This window comes from Eutrigla gurnardus (assembly GCF_963514095.1).
Source record: "Eutrigla gurnardus genome assembly, chromosome: 7".
NCBI classification, from domain to species: Eukaryota; Metazoa; Chordata; class Actinopteri; order Perciformes; family Triglidae; genus Eutrigla; species Eutrigla gurnardus.
This window is the reverse complement of record NC_139921.1, coordinates 24,275,324-24,292,535: the sequence shown is the minus strand read 5'-3', so window position 1 is coordinate 24,292,535 and position 17,212 is coordinate 24,275,324. Positions and strand designations below refer to the sequence as shown.

Here is a 17,212-nt window from a genome sequence, read left to right as displayed (position 1 = left end):
TAATGATATCTATATCATCTTATGCTGATTATTTTGTTGCTCATGTACAAACTAGGGACAAGAGTTAAATAAACAATAGATATAAACTCTCTAACTGTATCGTCCCGATTTAAATACATTTGATTCTACTGACGCATGTGCACAGAATAATAAGTGCTTTCTGTCTTGGACATGATGAAGATGATGCACATCATCAAGAATAGAATAGAACCCATAAAATCAGTCACACACTCCACAGCGACCACGGGGGGGGGGGGGGGTCACGAGATCACATGAATGAATCAAGTCAAGCATCTCTAGACTCCAACACAATGTTCATCTGTCCGACCATCTCCTCGGCCGCCTTCCCGCTGCTCTCCTCTTCTCTCTCCTCCCCTACCCTCTCCTTCCCTCTCCTCTTCTCTCTTCTCCTCCTCTCCTCCCCTACCCTCTCCTTTCCTCTCCTCTCCTCCCCTCTCCTCTTCTCTCTTCTCCTCCTCTCCTCCCCTACCCTCTCCTTCCCACTCCTCTCCTCTTCTCTCTCCTCTCCTCCCCTCTCCTCTTCTCTCTTCTCCTCCTCTCCTCCCCTACCCTCCCCTCTCCTCTTCTCTCTTCTCCTCCTCTCCTCCCCTACCCTCTCCTTCCCGCTGCTCTCCTCTTCTCTCTCCTCTCCTCCCCTCTCCTCTTCTCTCTTCTCCTCCTCTCCTCCCCTACCCTCCCCACTCCTCTCCTCTCCTCTTCTCTCTTCTCCTCCTCTCCTCCCCTACCCTCTCCTTCCCTCTCCTCTTCTCTCTCGTCCTCCTCTCCTCCCCTACCCTCTCCTTCCCTCTCCTCTCCTCCCCTCTCCTCTCCTCCTCTCCTCCCCTACCCTCTCCTTCCCTCTCCTCTCCTCCCCTCTCTTCTCTCTTCTCCTCCTCTCCTCCCCTACCCTCTCCTTCCCTCTCCTCTCCTCCCCTCTCTTCTCCTCCTCTCCTCCCCTACCCTCTCCTTCCCTCTCCTCTTCTCCTCCTCCCCTCTCCTCCCCTCTCCTCCTCCCCTCTGGATAACGGGGAGAGGATGCCAGGAATGTCCAGATCCGCCTCTCAGGCGGCCACGTGTACTCAGACAGACACACACACACAGACACACACACACACAGACACACACACACACACACACACAGAGACACACACACACACACAGACACACACACACACACACACACACACAGACACAGAGACACACACACACACAGACACAGACACACACAGACACAGACACACACAGACACACACACAGACACAGACATACACAGACACACAGACACACACACACACACAGACACACACAGACAGACACACACACACAGACACACACACAGACACACACACACACACACCCATAGCTGGTCGTCTATGCCGGGCGGGTTCTTCTTGATGAAGGCTCCGTAGTAGGTGGCGATGTTGCGATGGTGGCTGTACTTCTTCAGCATGTTGATTTCTGATTTGATCTCCTCTTCCTCGTCCTGCTGCACGCCAGGAGAGAGAACAGGCGTTAGAGCGGCGGCCTCCATTTGTGACCCCAAACATATTAACGGGATGGCGATACAGCAGAAAATTAATCCATTTAAAATCTGACAGAAACTGTTGTCGCAAAGCACCCAGCTGGGCGCTAAATTATCCACAACAGTATTACTTTTTAATTACTTTCTGGTTTTCTGGAGGGGGGGGGGGGGGGGGGGGGGGGGGCTACTGCCGCAGAGCCACAAGCAGTTGTTGGAAACAAGTTGCTTGTGGTGGCAGTTGGTCCTTACAAATAAGTAATCCCTTATTCATTATGCACAATGTTAGAAAACGATGCCTTGATTACTCCAATTTAATGTTCGTCGGCCGTGAAAACACACACGCTTGTTCAGGCGAGCTGATTTCGTACAGCGGCGGCTCATTAAGCTTGCGTTTGCCCTTCAGTTCATTTTTTCAAGCGTCAATTAATACAGCCATTTGTTTTCTTCATTGGTGTTTCAGCAGATTTAGTCATGCACACTCACACCCTTCATTTATTTGTTAATCCATTGTTCTGACTAATTTGGCTCATCCATTCACTCCTCCCCTACACCTGCGTATGTTTGTTTCCCGTATTCAGTCATTCATGCTGGCGTCCATTCATCACTTTCTCTGCTGTTCCAGCATCCCTTCGTCGTTCCTGCCGGCAGCCGAGGAGCCGGCGCGGAGGCGGAGGACGATCTCTAAATAGAACCATAACGGTGAATCTCTCTGCTGCTGCAGACACGCCTGAGGCCCACCATCGTCCTCAAACCTCCAGCTGATATCACCATGGCAATATCTCCTATCTCCTCACACACACACACACTCATCGCTCACAATCACATGACATGTTGGACGGCGGTGGTAAAATCACGTGAGAGGATGGTATGTAGGTCTTACCCCGGTGACATCCATGACCTTGATGGCTGCCAGCTGCCCCGTCTTAACATGGCGACCCTGGTGGAAGGAGAGAGAGAGAGAGACGGTCAGACGGAGGAAGAAGACAGTTCATGCATGTATATGTGTATCAGTGCAGTACAAATGAAACCTGTAGGAAACACGATTCCCCAAAGGAACACGTGACCTTGACTTTCCTATGATTACTTTCACAGCATTTCTATGTGGCGTCACCATAACTCCCACCGGACTATAAAATATAAGAAGTAACGACTTGAGTTATTAACATATTATGTAAGACATTCAATATTCACGACAGGACAATTGAAAGCGACCAACAAATTTGAAATACCCACAGGCTGTGTTGTGTAATATCGAGGCTAGGCAGATGCCTGGGGGAGCTGGGGGGCATCTGCGCCTGTGATGAGCTAGTGAAGCTAACAGGGCTAGAGACGCCGAAACCACTGACAGCTATTACTTCCACCTGTCTGGAATCCAGCGATTAGCACGCTGCAGTCTGAGCGGGACGGCTTAGCAGCAGTGACACAAACAAACAAATACATGCACACGCACTCAAGACAAGGCAGGACTGTGTTCTTCTGTGGGATTGTTACAGTATAAACCAGGTGGCATTAAGGATCTGGCTCTTGAACGCCTCCTGAGGGCTTTAATGGAATGGATGCCATTCTAATAACAGGCTGGGAATGCTACGATTAAATAAACACCGTACTGTTTATTATGGCAAAGAGATGCTGCTTTCATTGCTTTGTGATTCATTTGCGGGATTTAACAGGCTTCACATTCTATCCCTGTCATTCTAACAATCAATCGCACCCAGGGGCTCACCAAAACTCACTTTACTTGATCAATAGCATGCGAGTCAGAGGTTATCCAATAAACACACTTATTAACTGCAAAATCATGTAGGCAGCTGACTTGTTCCTTTACCAGTCTAGTTTCACAAAGAAGGAGGTCAGGGGTCAACGTAATGATATGATCACATCTCTATCAGGGACACAGCGGGATGAATTCAAGTCAATTAAAAAGGAACAGGTACAACGTCTGTTTGTTTAACCCCGATGAAGCAACCGTGTTTCTCAGAGGAACACTCCTCCCACAAGAGGACGGCACTGTCATTTAAATGTCTCATTCAACGGCTGGCGATGATGTCATAATTCAACGTGTCACAATGCAAAACTAAGAACCGCTGGATGGTTTTACACACACACACACACACACACACAACACACACACACACACACACACACACACACACACACACACACACACACACACACACACACACACACACACACACACACACACACACACACACACACACACACACACACACACACACACACACACACACACACACACAGGCCAGCTTCTGTGAGAGTGAAAGAGCTGGAAAGACTGAAGAGGGATTTCTCATTAGGATCAGACTGCCCCAATTCCACGAGCACAAGGACCGGCTTTGTTGGAGAGCAACAAAGGAATTACAGCCACTTACAAATCAGAAACACACACACACACACACACACACACACACACACACACACACACACACACTCACACACACTCACACTCACACACTCTAGAAAGATCTCCCTTTTACTCCGCCAAGTGCACATAGAGACGGAGAGAGAATGTGTCCAACATGGAAATCATCAGAGCTGGATAAAGATTCACGGCTCTCAGCCACCTGACACCGGACGATAAATGATCAGTGTGGAGACTGATCCATTCATCATCAATCATCTATCAGGCTGACGGCGGCAAATACTCGCCGATTCCATCGTTTGGTATCATTGCAAATTAATTCATCCTGACGCTGGGAACTAGTGAGGAGTATATTACACTCTTCCAGAACAAATAATCAATCCAGCGATTGACCAAGCAATCCACAGATTAAAGGAATAGTTTGACATTTTTTGGGAAATACACTTATTCTTTCTAGCCGGGAGTTTGATGAGAGGTAAGTGTGGAGATGGGGCCAGGAGTCGGTTAGCCTAGCCTAGCTCAGCTTAGCTAATAAGTGTTTGCTGCAGCACTGTACATGACAAATAATAAAAGGAGAGAGGAAGTGAGGGTGTCACACAGTCTTCTAAGGATTGAGCCGTCCTTCTTCTCTCCTTCCAGCTCGTTAAGAAGCCATTCTCCCGTTGATCCGCCGTTTAGACGAGGAGCTCTCGGAGCCTCCTCCTCCTCTCTGACCTAGATCTGGATTCTCTCACTCTGCCTCGCTCTCTTGTCCCTCTGATTCTCTCCCTCATTATCTAACCCTCTTAACTTCTAACAATCTCCTCTTTATGCCTCTCGTTATTTCTGCACTCCAACCTCTAGATGTCTCTCGCCCTCCCCCCATCCTTGGATTCTCTCTCTCATGCCTCGCAGCTCAGAGGAGCGGCCGCGAAAACTCAACGCCAGCGAAGCGCCGTTCAAGCTCGACGAGCAAATGTGTCACAAGCCGAGGACTCCCCCTTTCACTCCGCTTTCGCTAATGCATCCAGCACCTTCTGCAAAACACACACACACACGCTTTCACGCAACACATCTGTGAGCTGCCGTGTGTCATTTTTAAATGGACGTCTAGGAAATGATCGTCACGTGTTTCCAATCCAATCTTTAATCCTGCAGAAGTATTTTTGATCAAATATGAGACTAAAAACATCTGTCACACACACACACACACACACACACACACAGGTGTCTTTGAGCGATAACAGACCAAATTGACTACGTTGGTTCTGCTCGGATGGCGTGATGGAGGCAGCCAGCTGACACCCAGCTGATCTCCCATCAGCCTTCAGGCGGCCGCGTCATGGAGGGAGTCGTTACTCTGCAGGTCGGTGTCTTTCAAAACCTCCGTATGGAAACGTGAGCGCGTGGACACAAAATCTCAAAAATGTCCTGCATGAAATGCAATAACTATTTCGAGTTACGGTTATCGACTCATCTTAACCGTTCTTCATTACCCAAATAGTTGGGGATTCATTCTCTCTATATAAAATTCTCGAGCTGCTTGTTCTGACCTGCAGAAAAAACTAAAGCTTATCGAAGAATCTCTTATCTAAACTGCAGGGAAATGTATCTTTCTGTCAATCTGCTTATCGTCTCAGAACTAGTTGGAATGCTCCCGTGTCCTTTCTGGCGTAATATGAGTCTGTGATCGTACAGCCGCAGAGCTAAAAATCAATCAAAGCTTATTTTTAACACGCGAGAAATCCCTCAGATCTGCAGCTGTTTTACGTGGAAGAGTAATCAGGCTGATAACAGTCATTATAGTGTCTAAAAGATCACACACATAACACAGAATTCTCATTAATTACACCTGCCAGGCCACAGTGAAGGTGAGGACTGTGTGTATAAGACACACAGACACACAGACACACACACACACACACACACACACACACACACACACACACACACACACACACACACACACACACACACACACACACACACAGACACAGACACACACACACACCACAGGCTGCAGAGGGTAGCACCTCTTCATCATTCTCAGCTTGCAGCTCCGGTTAGGCGAGACCAGCGTACCTGCCACTGCCTTCACACAACCTGCTGGTGGATATGTGTGTGTGTGTGTGTGTGTGTGTGTGTGTGTGTGTGTGTGTCTGTGTGTGTGTGTGTGTGTGTGTCTGTGTCTGTGTGTGTGTGTGTGGTTTCAGTGAGAAAGAAATGCCCCTCTAGCGTGTGTGTCTGTTGTTTGTCTGTAAGTGTGTGTGTGTGTGTGTGTGTGTGTGTGTGTGTGTGTGTGTGTGTGTGTGTGTGTGTGTGTGTGTGTGTGTGTGGTTTCAGTGAGATAGAAATGCCCCTCCAGCGTGTGTGTCTGTTGTTTGTCTGTAAGTGTGTGTGTGTCCATGCCCTTGCCAAGTCAATTACACAGACACTCCCAAAGCTCCACCCCCTCCACCCTCCCGGACACATTCACTATGCAGGACACTTCCTGTCGTAGCCTAGCAACCGTCTTGGCTGGTCAGAGTACAGTGGGCACGACACTTAAACACACACACACACACACGGAAACAAAAAAAAGGAAGAAGAAGACGGGGTCTAAGAGACTATTATCCTGATGTGGGAAAGTTGTTATTTAGCAGGAGAGGTTGGGGGAGGAGGAGGGAGGAGGGGGGAGGGAGCAGAAGAGCACTCTGGTGAGAGAGCTGGATTTCACAGTGCATCTGTCCTCAGTGTGTGCTCACTGTGCGGCCAAGCTGCAAGGTCAGAGGAAACCATTGGAATTTACCCCAAAAACGGCCGAGCGAATGATTAAAAAAAGACGTAAAGCAGAATTTAAAAACACCTACACCGGTGGCTCTGCATGTCTTAGCCCATTAACTACAAATCTCATTACTGGGGGCAATTTCTAAATGACCACCATATTAAGATTGATTTCAGAGTTTCCGCTGGTTTCCACTGGTTTGGATTCATTTCACTTGGATTAAAAAAAAACTGCTTGCAGAAGCTTCATAGAAGAAGTTCATGGATATGTTTTTGTCATCAATAGGACTATTTAAAAAATCTGCAGGGCTCCATATGAATCTGGGTGGCTCCCCATGTCTATCAAACTGTTCCATGGAAATGGAAACCTGCTCTACCTGTCATGTTCAAGGAACCTGGGGAATTCCAGACTTGGCTTTTAACGTGAGCAACAATCAACTCACGTTAAAATCATCCTTCTTCATCTCCGTTTTATCCTCGATTATAGTTCACAATCCTTTACAACTTCCAATAGATGCTCGAACGTAAAGGAACGCATTATGGTTTGATTTAGCATTAGCATGGCTCTTTACATTTTCAATCACACACACACACACACACACACACACACACACACACACACACACACACACACACACACACACACACACACACACACACACACACACACACACACACACCCCAAACTAGGAACAGATTACCAGATAGTGTTGCCAAATCTTTGTAAAAAGGAAATGGGTCACACCATAATCCTAATCTGTGCCGTCATGGTAATCCACACACACACACACACACACACACACACACACGGAACGAAGTGACTGAATGGCATCTAAGGATGCTCTCCTGGCACAGAGCCTGTCGGCATGGTAACAGTATCATAGGGGGAAAGTGGGCTATACCCCTGGGCTTTCAATCTGTGCACTGTTCTTTCTTTCTGTCTCATTCTGACAGGCAGATCCTCCAGGGATGCTGCCCACGACTGTGAGAGACACACACACACACACACACACACACACACACACACACACACACACACACACACACACACACACACACACACACACACACACACACACACACACACACACACACACACACACACACACACACACACACACACACACAGTGGTTCAATTGTGTTGTGGTCTCAGAAAACCGCTATTTCAGTCTGCACCTGCTTGTAAACACCCAGCGGTTCGAGTCCGTGGGCTCTCAATCCCAGCATGCTCAGCACTTCTGCTGACAAAGGATGCGGCACCACTCTGCTCCAAGGAGCCCAAAGAAATAAAAGGAAATGAAAGGGGGGCAATACTACCAGACACACCTCATTGCTGTTCAAACCCCTGCAATCATTCTGCATCCACACCTGCTCACACACACACACACACACAGACCAACACACACACGCTGCTGTGGAGTCAGTGAGGCGGTAAATAAAAGTGACAAAGGCCTCCATTCCAATCTAGTACTGCACTGCACAGGAAATATATAGAAGCACCCCGAGGCTGCTCTCACACTCACACATGAGCAAGCAAGAGAGGAGGGAGACGGATTGAGACGGGAAGAGGTTTAAAAAAAGGGGAAGAAGATATAAAGAGCCAGTGAGGAGCAGGAGGGAAGAAAGAGAGGCGGAGGTGACGATGAAAGAAAGACGAGAGGAAGAGAGATGAGAGCAATGATCTGTAGAATATAGTCCGGAGGGCTTTTATCGAAGGGCGAGGGAGATGGGACGAGTTGATTCCACTCCGAATGGAAGAATCTAACAGCGGCTGTTCATTAACCTGCTCGCTCACAGTACAACAAGCTAATTAACAAGGCAGCAGACAAACAAATGTTCAGGAGGCTGGCTAATCCGGGGGAAGGAGAAGGGATTCACTAAATTATCCTGACGGCCGGCACACAAAACCCACTTAAAACAAGAAGAACTTTAGTCTGCAAACAGGAAAACACATTTGATCATAACTAACAAAGTAAGTCTGTCTCTCCACTGTGTGTGGTGCTGTTATATACAGTATGTATGCATGTGTGTGTGTGTGTGTGTGTGTGTGTGTGTGTGTGTGTGTGTGTGTGTGTGTGTGTGTGTGTGTGTGTGTGTGTGTGAGAGAGAGAGAGGTCAGGACATTGTAAAAGCTTGTCTCATCTTTATACATCCTTTGATGTGATGGAAATAAATCAACCCTAACAGGATAACCACTCGCCGGATGGACAAGTGTGTGTGTGTCCAAGCTTATTTATAGGAGGCATTTGAGGGCTGACCCAGATTAACACAAACACACACGTATAAACAGATGAACTGTACGCCAGCGTGTTGACCGAACAGCTGCGAGCCTCTAAAACCCGACCCCGCCGCCACAAACACACAAACACATCACCTCGCTGATTCACGCGCTCATTTCCACGCGGTTAAGTCTCTGATGCGCCGACTGATTCACTCCGTTACTTAACGCTCACTTCAAATCAAACTAAACGTCTCCAGGGTGGAGAAAGAAAAGATGTTACAACATCTGCAGGACGAGCAGATAGACGGCCGGAAGAGACGGTGTAAGAGAGAGGGAGGAGGAGCAGGAGGAGGAGGAGGAGGCAACGCAGCAGCTTCAGCACAACGGCGTCACGCCCCGGCAGCTCTGGAGGTCAAGTGAACAGCCGGGCGTGATTTACTGTACACACTGGAGAGGTGAGAGAGAGGGAGGGAGAAGATGGATGGAAGACATGAATAAAAGAAGGTGCTCAGACGAAGAGAGAGCTGAACATGAGGAGCTAAGAGGATGAAATAAAACACATGGACAAGGACGGAGGGAATAGAGAGAGAGAGAGTCAGCTGGTATAGGTGATCGGCTGAGCTGTTGATGAGCAGGAATTCACACGGTGGGAAGTAACCTGGACTAAAGAGCTCTTTACAGTGCACGCCATCAATTAACACGGGGGGGGAGACAGATTGCTATTGACATCAGGCATGGCTAATTGACCCTGGTCTTGGTGGCAGGAGTGCATTGTGGGTATGTGGGGCGCGTGGCCTTGGGGAAGACGTAGAGAGGATGTAGGCTAATGAGCACAGAGCCAGGTGTGAGTGTGTGTGTGTGAGAGAGAGAGAGAGAGAGAGAGAGAGAGAGAGAGAGAGAGAGAGAGAGAGAGAGAGAGAGAGAGAGAGAGAGAGAGAGAGAGAGTCGCTGCATGTGGGCGGAACGAGCACATCTGCTGTTTCCACGGTTACAGGCAACATCCACCTCAGTCACGGTTCACAGTTCATTCATGAGGACTCCAGAGATTGATGTGTGTGTGTGTGGGGGGGACAACAAAAACACAGCAATAGAGGGAGCAATAACACGGCGAGACGGTAAACAACTACAACATTGCTACACACTACACACACACACACACACACACACACACACACACACACAGCCGAGCCGAGCCACATCCCCATTAGCACTAATGCTACCACATAGTACCATATAGTATTCTTTATTCATTCACATCAACACGCTAACTGCATTTACTGAAACAGCAAGCATTGATGACCAGAATGATAAATGAGCTCTCTTTGTGCAGAAAGGAGCACAGGGGTGGTGCAGCCAGTGGTGAGACTCAAATGACTGCATTCTGGGAGGGAGAATATATAGATATATGGATATATCTATATATATATATATATATATATATGGATATATATATATGGAGAGAGACAGTCTAACTAGATAGATGGCTGTGCGTTTTCTCATTGAACCTTTTCTTTAAAGGAACATGATGGCTGTCGTGAGCCTGTTACACTTAAACCCAAGTACATGTTTACTGCCTTTATTACTTTATTAAAGCGTTTTATAGGAGGTGTGGCCTGTAGTATACTTTACCATACTATCATGTTGTCCACCTCATTTTATCAACCAGGGTGGGGACCAACGATTCGTATGATGCAACGCGGTTCAACGGACACACAAACAGAAATTCTTCAAAAACCATCACACAGCTGGATGAACGCTCGCAAAGGTGTCGGGAAATGGAGGTCACGCGGGAAAGTGCGTTTAAGTCAATATATCATAGGAGGAACAATATTCAGTCCAAAGAGTGATCAATGAGGACTTTCAAAGAGACGCTCCCGGTACGGACCGCCTGTTTGATCTGCGTTCCTGCTGAGAACACGAGGAGAACATCACAAAGAGCTGACGTCACCTCCCAGCCTCTAACGGAGCCTTTCACACTGCTTCTCCAGGCGTGTGTGTGTGTGTGTGTGTGTGTGTGTGTGTGTGTGTGTGTGTGTGTGTGTGTGTGTGTGTGTGTGTGTGTGTGTGTGTGTGTGTGCGTGTGTGTGTGTGGGCATGCAGAGAGAAAAATCTCCCACAGTCCTTTGCAGTGTGACTTCCAGCTGATAAGGAAAATAGAAAAAACAACTTTGAAGTTGTATTTGGTTCTTAAGAGGGCAGAGGAGGAGGAGGAGCAGGATGAGGAGGAAGAGGAGATGAGGAAGAGGAGGAAGAGCAGGATGAGGAGATGAGGAGGAGGAGGGGGAAGAGGAGGAGGAAGAGGAAGAGCGGGATGAGCATGAGGATGAGATGAGTGAATGAGTTTTCAGGATACACACATTGATGTACAGACACACACACACACTGGTGTATACACACACACACACACACATTGTTGTACACACACACACACACACACACATTGGTGTTCACACGGACACACACACACATTGGTGTACACACAGACACACATACACACACACATTAGTGTACACACACACACACACACACACATTGGTGTACACACAGACACACCACTGCAGTATATGGAGACACAGCTGCTCTTTGTACAGAGAGGCTGTCACAGTGGGTGAGCTTATAAAAGCCCATACGGCCCAGGTCCCCAACGTCTGTGTGTGTGTGTGTGTGTGTGTGTGTCTCTCTCTCTCTCTGGTGAATATTTAAAGAGTGTGTGGAGCACTTTGCCTGAGGACGAGCAGAGTGGATGTGTTCTGTCATCAGAAAGAAAAAGATTATTTTCTCTCCTTCGCTGCATAGCGACAGCAGAGTCACGGCGAGAAAGTGTGTGAACGTGAAAACATGCAGCCACGTTCTCTCTCACACACACACACACACACACACACACACACTCTCTCTCTCTCTCACACACACACACACACACACACACACACACACACACACACACAGGAAATGTTTTGTTGCCGCGGAGACACGTCGATGAGCCGTGGGCTGACCGTCTTTGATCTCGTGTGATGCGTTCCTGTGCGAGACATGATTGGTCGCCATCTCGGCCTTGCATGGCGAGGAGGACGGCTTGACGAGGGGCCGCCATCAATCAATCAGCTGATCGATAAGCTGTCAGTCAGTAAGTCGTCCCCGTCAGCCAGTCGCAGGACAGCGCTTTGGTCAACTGCTGGCTAGGAAATGGTCCTCATTCACGCCCCCCGCCTTCAATTCAGAGAACTGCAATTCCCATAAGCCCCATCAAATATTCACAAGCATCAGAAAGAGAGAGAGAGATGATAAGATACAGCAGGAGTCGGGAAGGAGGGAGGGCTGGAGATGAGAGCAGAGACGTGGCAAAATGAAAGGAAGGAAATACCGACGAGGGAGACGGAGAGGGAGATGATGAGAGAGAGAGAGAGAATGAGAGAGTGAGAGAGAGAGAACGAGAGAGAGAGAGAGAGCGATGACAGAGAGAGAATGTGTTTAATTATTCAGCATTACCAGTGTTCTCTATTTATGGCCCTTTTAGAGCAGCCAGGAGAAGTTATACACACACACACACACACACACACACAGCTCCCTTAAGTACAGCTCACCGGGGAAGTTTCAGCCCCCCAAAAACCACGAGAAGAAAAACGTGATTACATATTGATGGGAGGAGGCGAGGGGTGAAGACGCGATGGGGGATGATTCGGCGGAGGGGGGAGGAAGGGGGAGGAAACGGAACAGCCATGGAGATGTAAGACGAGAAAGAGAGAACTAAAATTATCTCTTCTCCGCGGCTACTCGTCCATCACTATACTCGGGATTTTTTTGCTGACAGGGAAACAAAAAACAACCTGGAACAACTTTTAGAGAGTCTTTTTAATTGAGATGAGATGTTGTGTGTGTGTGTGTGTGTGTGTGTGTGTGTGTGTGTGTGTGTGTGTGTGTGTGTAAGAATAAAGAGAGATGGAGGGAGAGGAAAGAGCAGATCTGTATCTTTTAACTAGACGGGTTAATGGAATTGTTGATAAAGCTGTTATCTCTCACTCACAGACACAGTACTGACCCTGGACCAGCACCATGAAGCCGTTAGTACACACACTGTAGCACGGATGCATGGCTACACAGAAACATGCAGATCTACATTAGTACACAAGGAAATACTGGTTTTAGAGACATGTTTTTTTCCCTGCAGGGATCTGATTTGAGAAAAAAATGATATTGTGATGTTTTCACATCATATTTATGTCAAGCTTCAGCTTTTATAGCGTTCACCTGATGCGTGCTTGACGTCATCCAACCAGCTAATTAAAGTTTAAATAGGCCCAAAGGTGGCATGCGTTTGTCTGCGCACAGAAATTAATAATTCAGTGAGAAGAAAAGTTAGGAGGATTTATCTAATATTAACATTAACATTAATCTGCAAAAAAAAAAAAATCATAACGTACAAAGTAAAAGATTGCTTGGAGGAGTTGCGTCGAGATTCTCACTTTTCTAAAACTGCCGCAGCAAAACAGTGGTGAAAGAAAATAGCAAGGAACATGTTATAGTGATGGATGGAATCTAAACGAGGAGTAAATCCTGTTTACGGCCCGCTAAGACTCATCTGAGCAAACGTTCTCCTGTGTTCCCTCTCAGTCCGTATCTCCGTATTCATGTATTATTTTTCTCAAGAAGCTTCAGAGAGACGCGGAGCAATCCCAGGCCCGCTAATACCCGCCAGGCTGGAGGTCAATTTATCATCTCAGTGATCCGGAGATTCACCTGCTCACAAGGAGTTGATCCTCTTCAGGCGGCTTGCCTCCGCCGCATGAGGAATTTAAAATAGATGGCATTTTTACTCAAGTGAATCTGCCCCTTATCTGTAGGGATGAATCCCAACTTCTCCACTTCTACATCCGCTCTCTCTTCTGCAGCACTGAGGGATATCTGTTCTCTCTCTGTGGTGAAGATTTTCATTTCTAGTTGTCTTTGCTGTTGATTTATCCGACGGTTATATTCTTAAACAAATGTTTGGTCTGTAAAAGTAAAAAAAAAAAGAAAGAAAAAAAAGCAGAAAATCAACCGAAAGGCTCAAAGGCACAACTTCGGATTTTTCCTCATCAAAAATGTGCCGCTTCAGGTTCTGTCGGTTGTTTCAGATCTTCCACCATGAGGTTTGGAATGTGGCTAATGGATTATTAATGAGCTTTGTAAGTCAATAGTTAGTCATAGTCAAGTACAAACAGGATAAATATAAGAATTGTTTAGACCTGAACCAACAGAATCCACGTCGGTGCTGACTCCGTTGAGGATTACACACCCTCCCACACCCAATCACAAACAGGATCAGCTGTATGGACCGAGACCAGCAGACCCGAGCCGTTGCCATAGGCGATCCGGGGCTCGGTAACGTATAGGAAGAGGCCGAATGTCAGCAGGTCAATGAGCCGTGACTTTCACCAACACAGCGGATTCAGCAACCCACGACACATAACTCTGCTGTTCTTTTTATCCTCCACATATACACGCCACATCATTTCTACAGCGTGGAGAAGCATGTCCGACCTCTGCCTGACCTTTCATCCGGTCCAATCGGCTGCTCTCCATCGCCGCCTGACCTCGACTATCCGCTCCGTCACACACGGGCACACACGTGTGTGGGGGCTCAACATATCCACACCTTCACCTTCTTGAAACGAAGGCATGTTTAATTCCAACTAGAGGGGATTAGAACAGAAAGTGTGACATGCTGGCGAGATAAAGCAGCCCGGATCAGGAAGAGGACGAGAGAGCGGCGGCCGTCACGGAGGGAAGAGGAAGCGAGGGACGAGAGAGCGGCGGCCGTCACGGAGGGAAGAGGAAGCGAGGACAGCGACATGGACGGAGAGATAACATTCAAACGACAGCGGGAAGCGGCCGAGTCCAGCTGACAGCAGAAACCTCAAACCGCAGACGTCAAAACGTCAGACCGACCGAAGATCACTTCCACACCCCCCCCCTGAAATACCTCATCCAGAAGGGAAGAAGTATAAACCCTTGCACGGGTGTAGAAAGTAATGCACATGACGCAGAGAAGCAGGGAGAAAGAAAAAGGGAAACTCCCCCTAAAAGCACTTTAATGTGGCCCAGTTTCTGCTTCTCTCTCTTTTACATTCGCTCCATTTCTCTCAAGCTTGTGCCTTCATCTCCCGTCTTCTCTATTTCTATTCTTTGTTCCCATACAGAACTACTGGAGATAATGAGGGGGATGATGGGGGTCTTTATCTTACCTTGTACACCTGGCCATAGGTGCCAGTTCCCACCAGCTCGACCAGCTCAAAGATGCCAGCAGGATCCTGAGAACGACAGAGGAAACAGTTGATCATTGGGTGAACAAGGCTTAGAGACTCAGAGACAGACCGTTCACTGCTGACACAGAGGAACATGCAAACTGCACAACCCGAACCCTGAAACATGCAAACTGCACAACCCGAACCCTGAAACATGCAAACTCCACAACCCGAACCCTGAAACATGCAAACTCCACAACCCGAACCCTGAAACATGCAAACTGCACAACCCGAACCCTGAAACATTCAAACTGCACAACCCGAACCCTGAAACATTCAAACTCCACAACCCGAACCCTGAAACATTCAAACTGCACAACCCGAACCCTGAAACGTTCAAACTCCACAACCCGAACCCTGAAACGTTCAAACTCCACAACCAGAACCCTGAAACATGCAAACTCCACAACCCGAACCCTGAAACATTTAAACTCCACAACCCGAACCCTGAAACATGCAAACTCCACAACCCGAACCCTGAAACATTCAAACTCCACAACCCGAACCCTGAAACATGCAAACTCCACAACCCGAACCCTGAAACATGCAAACTCCACAAACTGAACCCTGAAACATTCAAACTCCACAACCCGAACCCTGAAACATGCAAACTCCACAACCCGAACCCTGAAACATTCAAACTCCACAACCCGAACCCTGAAACATGCAAACTCCACAACCCGAACCCTGAAACATGCAAACTCCACAACCCGAACCCTGAAACATTCAAACTCCACAACCCGAACCCTGAAACATGCAAACTCCACAACCCGAACCCTGAAACATTCAAACTCCACAACCCGAACCCTGAAACGTGCAAACTCCACAACCCGAACCCTGAAACGTTCAAACTCCACAACCCGAACCCTGAAACGTTCAAACTCCACAACCCGACCTCTGAAACATTCAAACTCCACAACCCGAACCCTGAAACGTTCAAACTCCACAACCCGAACCCTGAAACATTCAAACTCCACAACCCGAACCCTGAAACATGCAAACTCCACAACCCGAACCCTGAAACATGCAAACTCCACAACCCGAACCCTGAAACATTCAAACTCCACAACCCGAACCCTGAAACATGCAAACTCCACAACCCGAACCCTGAAACATTCAAACTCCACAACCCGAACCCTGAAACATGCAAACTCCACAACCCGAACCCTGAAACATGCAAACTCCACAACCCGAACCCTGAAACATGCAAACTCCACAACCCGAACCCTGAAACATTCAAACTCCACAACCCGAACCCTGAAACATGCAAACTCCACAACCCGAACCCTGAAACGTTCAAACTCCACAACCCGAACCCTGAAACGTTCAAACTCCACAACCCGACCTCTGAAACATTCAAACTCCACAACCCGAACCCTGAAACGTTCAAACTCCACAACCCGAACCCTGAAACATTCAAACTCCACAACCCGAACCCTGAAACATGCAAACTCCACAACCCGAACCCTGAAACATGCAAACTCCACAACCCGAACCCTGAAACATTCAAACTCCACAACCCGAACCCTGAAACATGCAAACTCCACAACCCGAACCCTGAAACATGCAAACTCCACAACCCGAACCCTGAAACATGCAAACTCCACAACCCGAACCCTGAAACATTCAAACGCCACAACCCGAACCCTGAAACATGCAAACGCCACAACCCGAACCCTGAAACATGCAAACTCCACAACCCGAACCCTGAAACATTTAAACTCCACAACCCGAACCCTGAAACATTCAAACTCCACAACCCGAACCCTGAAACATTCAAACTCCACAACCTGAACCCTGAAACATTCAAACTCCACAACCCGAACCCTGAAACATTTAAACTCCACAACCCGACCCTGAAACATTCAAACTCCACAACCCGAACCCTGAAACATGCAAACTCCACAACCCGAACCCTGAAACATTCAAACTCCACAACCCGAACCCTGAAACATGCAAACTCCACAACCCGAACCCTGAAACATGCAAACTCCACAACCCGAACCCTGAAACATGCAAACTCCACAACCCGAACCCTGAAACATGCAAACTCCACAACCCGAAC

The 17,212-nt window shown here is 47.8% G+C and overlaps 1 protein-coding gene across 8 annotated transcripts in view; it reads right to left on the bottom strand.

Annotated features, from left to right (window-relative positions):
* tnika (TRAF2 and NCK interacting kinase a) overlaps positions 1–17,212 on the bottom strand; it is a 52,561-nt gene that overhangs the window by 24,363 nt on the left and 10,986 nt on the right. For 6 of the 8 annotated variants that reach the window (XM_084013725.1, XM_084013731.1, XM_084013728.1 and 3 more), the window contains exons 2-4: positions 15,088–15,153; positions 2,403–2,459; positions 1,358–1,486 (exon numbers count right to left, since the gene is read on the bottom strand). In XM_084013725.1, coding sequence (XP_083869851.1) covers positions 1,358–1,486; positions 2,403–2,459; positions 15,088–15,153 — 252 coding nt within the window. The remainder of the gene's footprint in view (positions 1–1,357; positions 1,487–2,402; positions 2,460–15,087; positions 15,154–17,212) is intronic. The other 2 variants (XM_084013726.1, XM_084013729.1) reach the window with 1 other exon arrangement.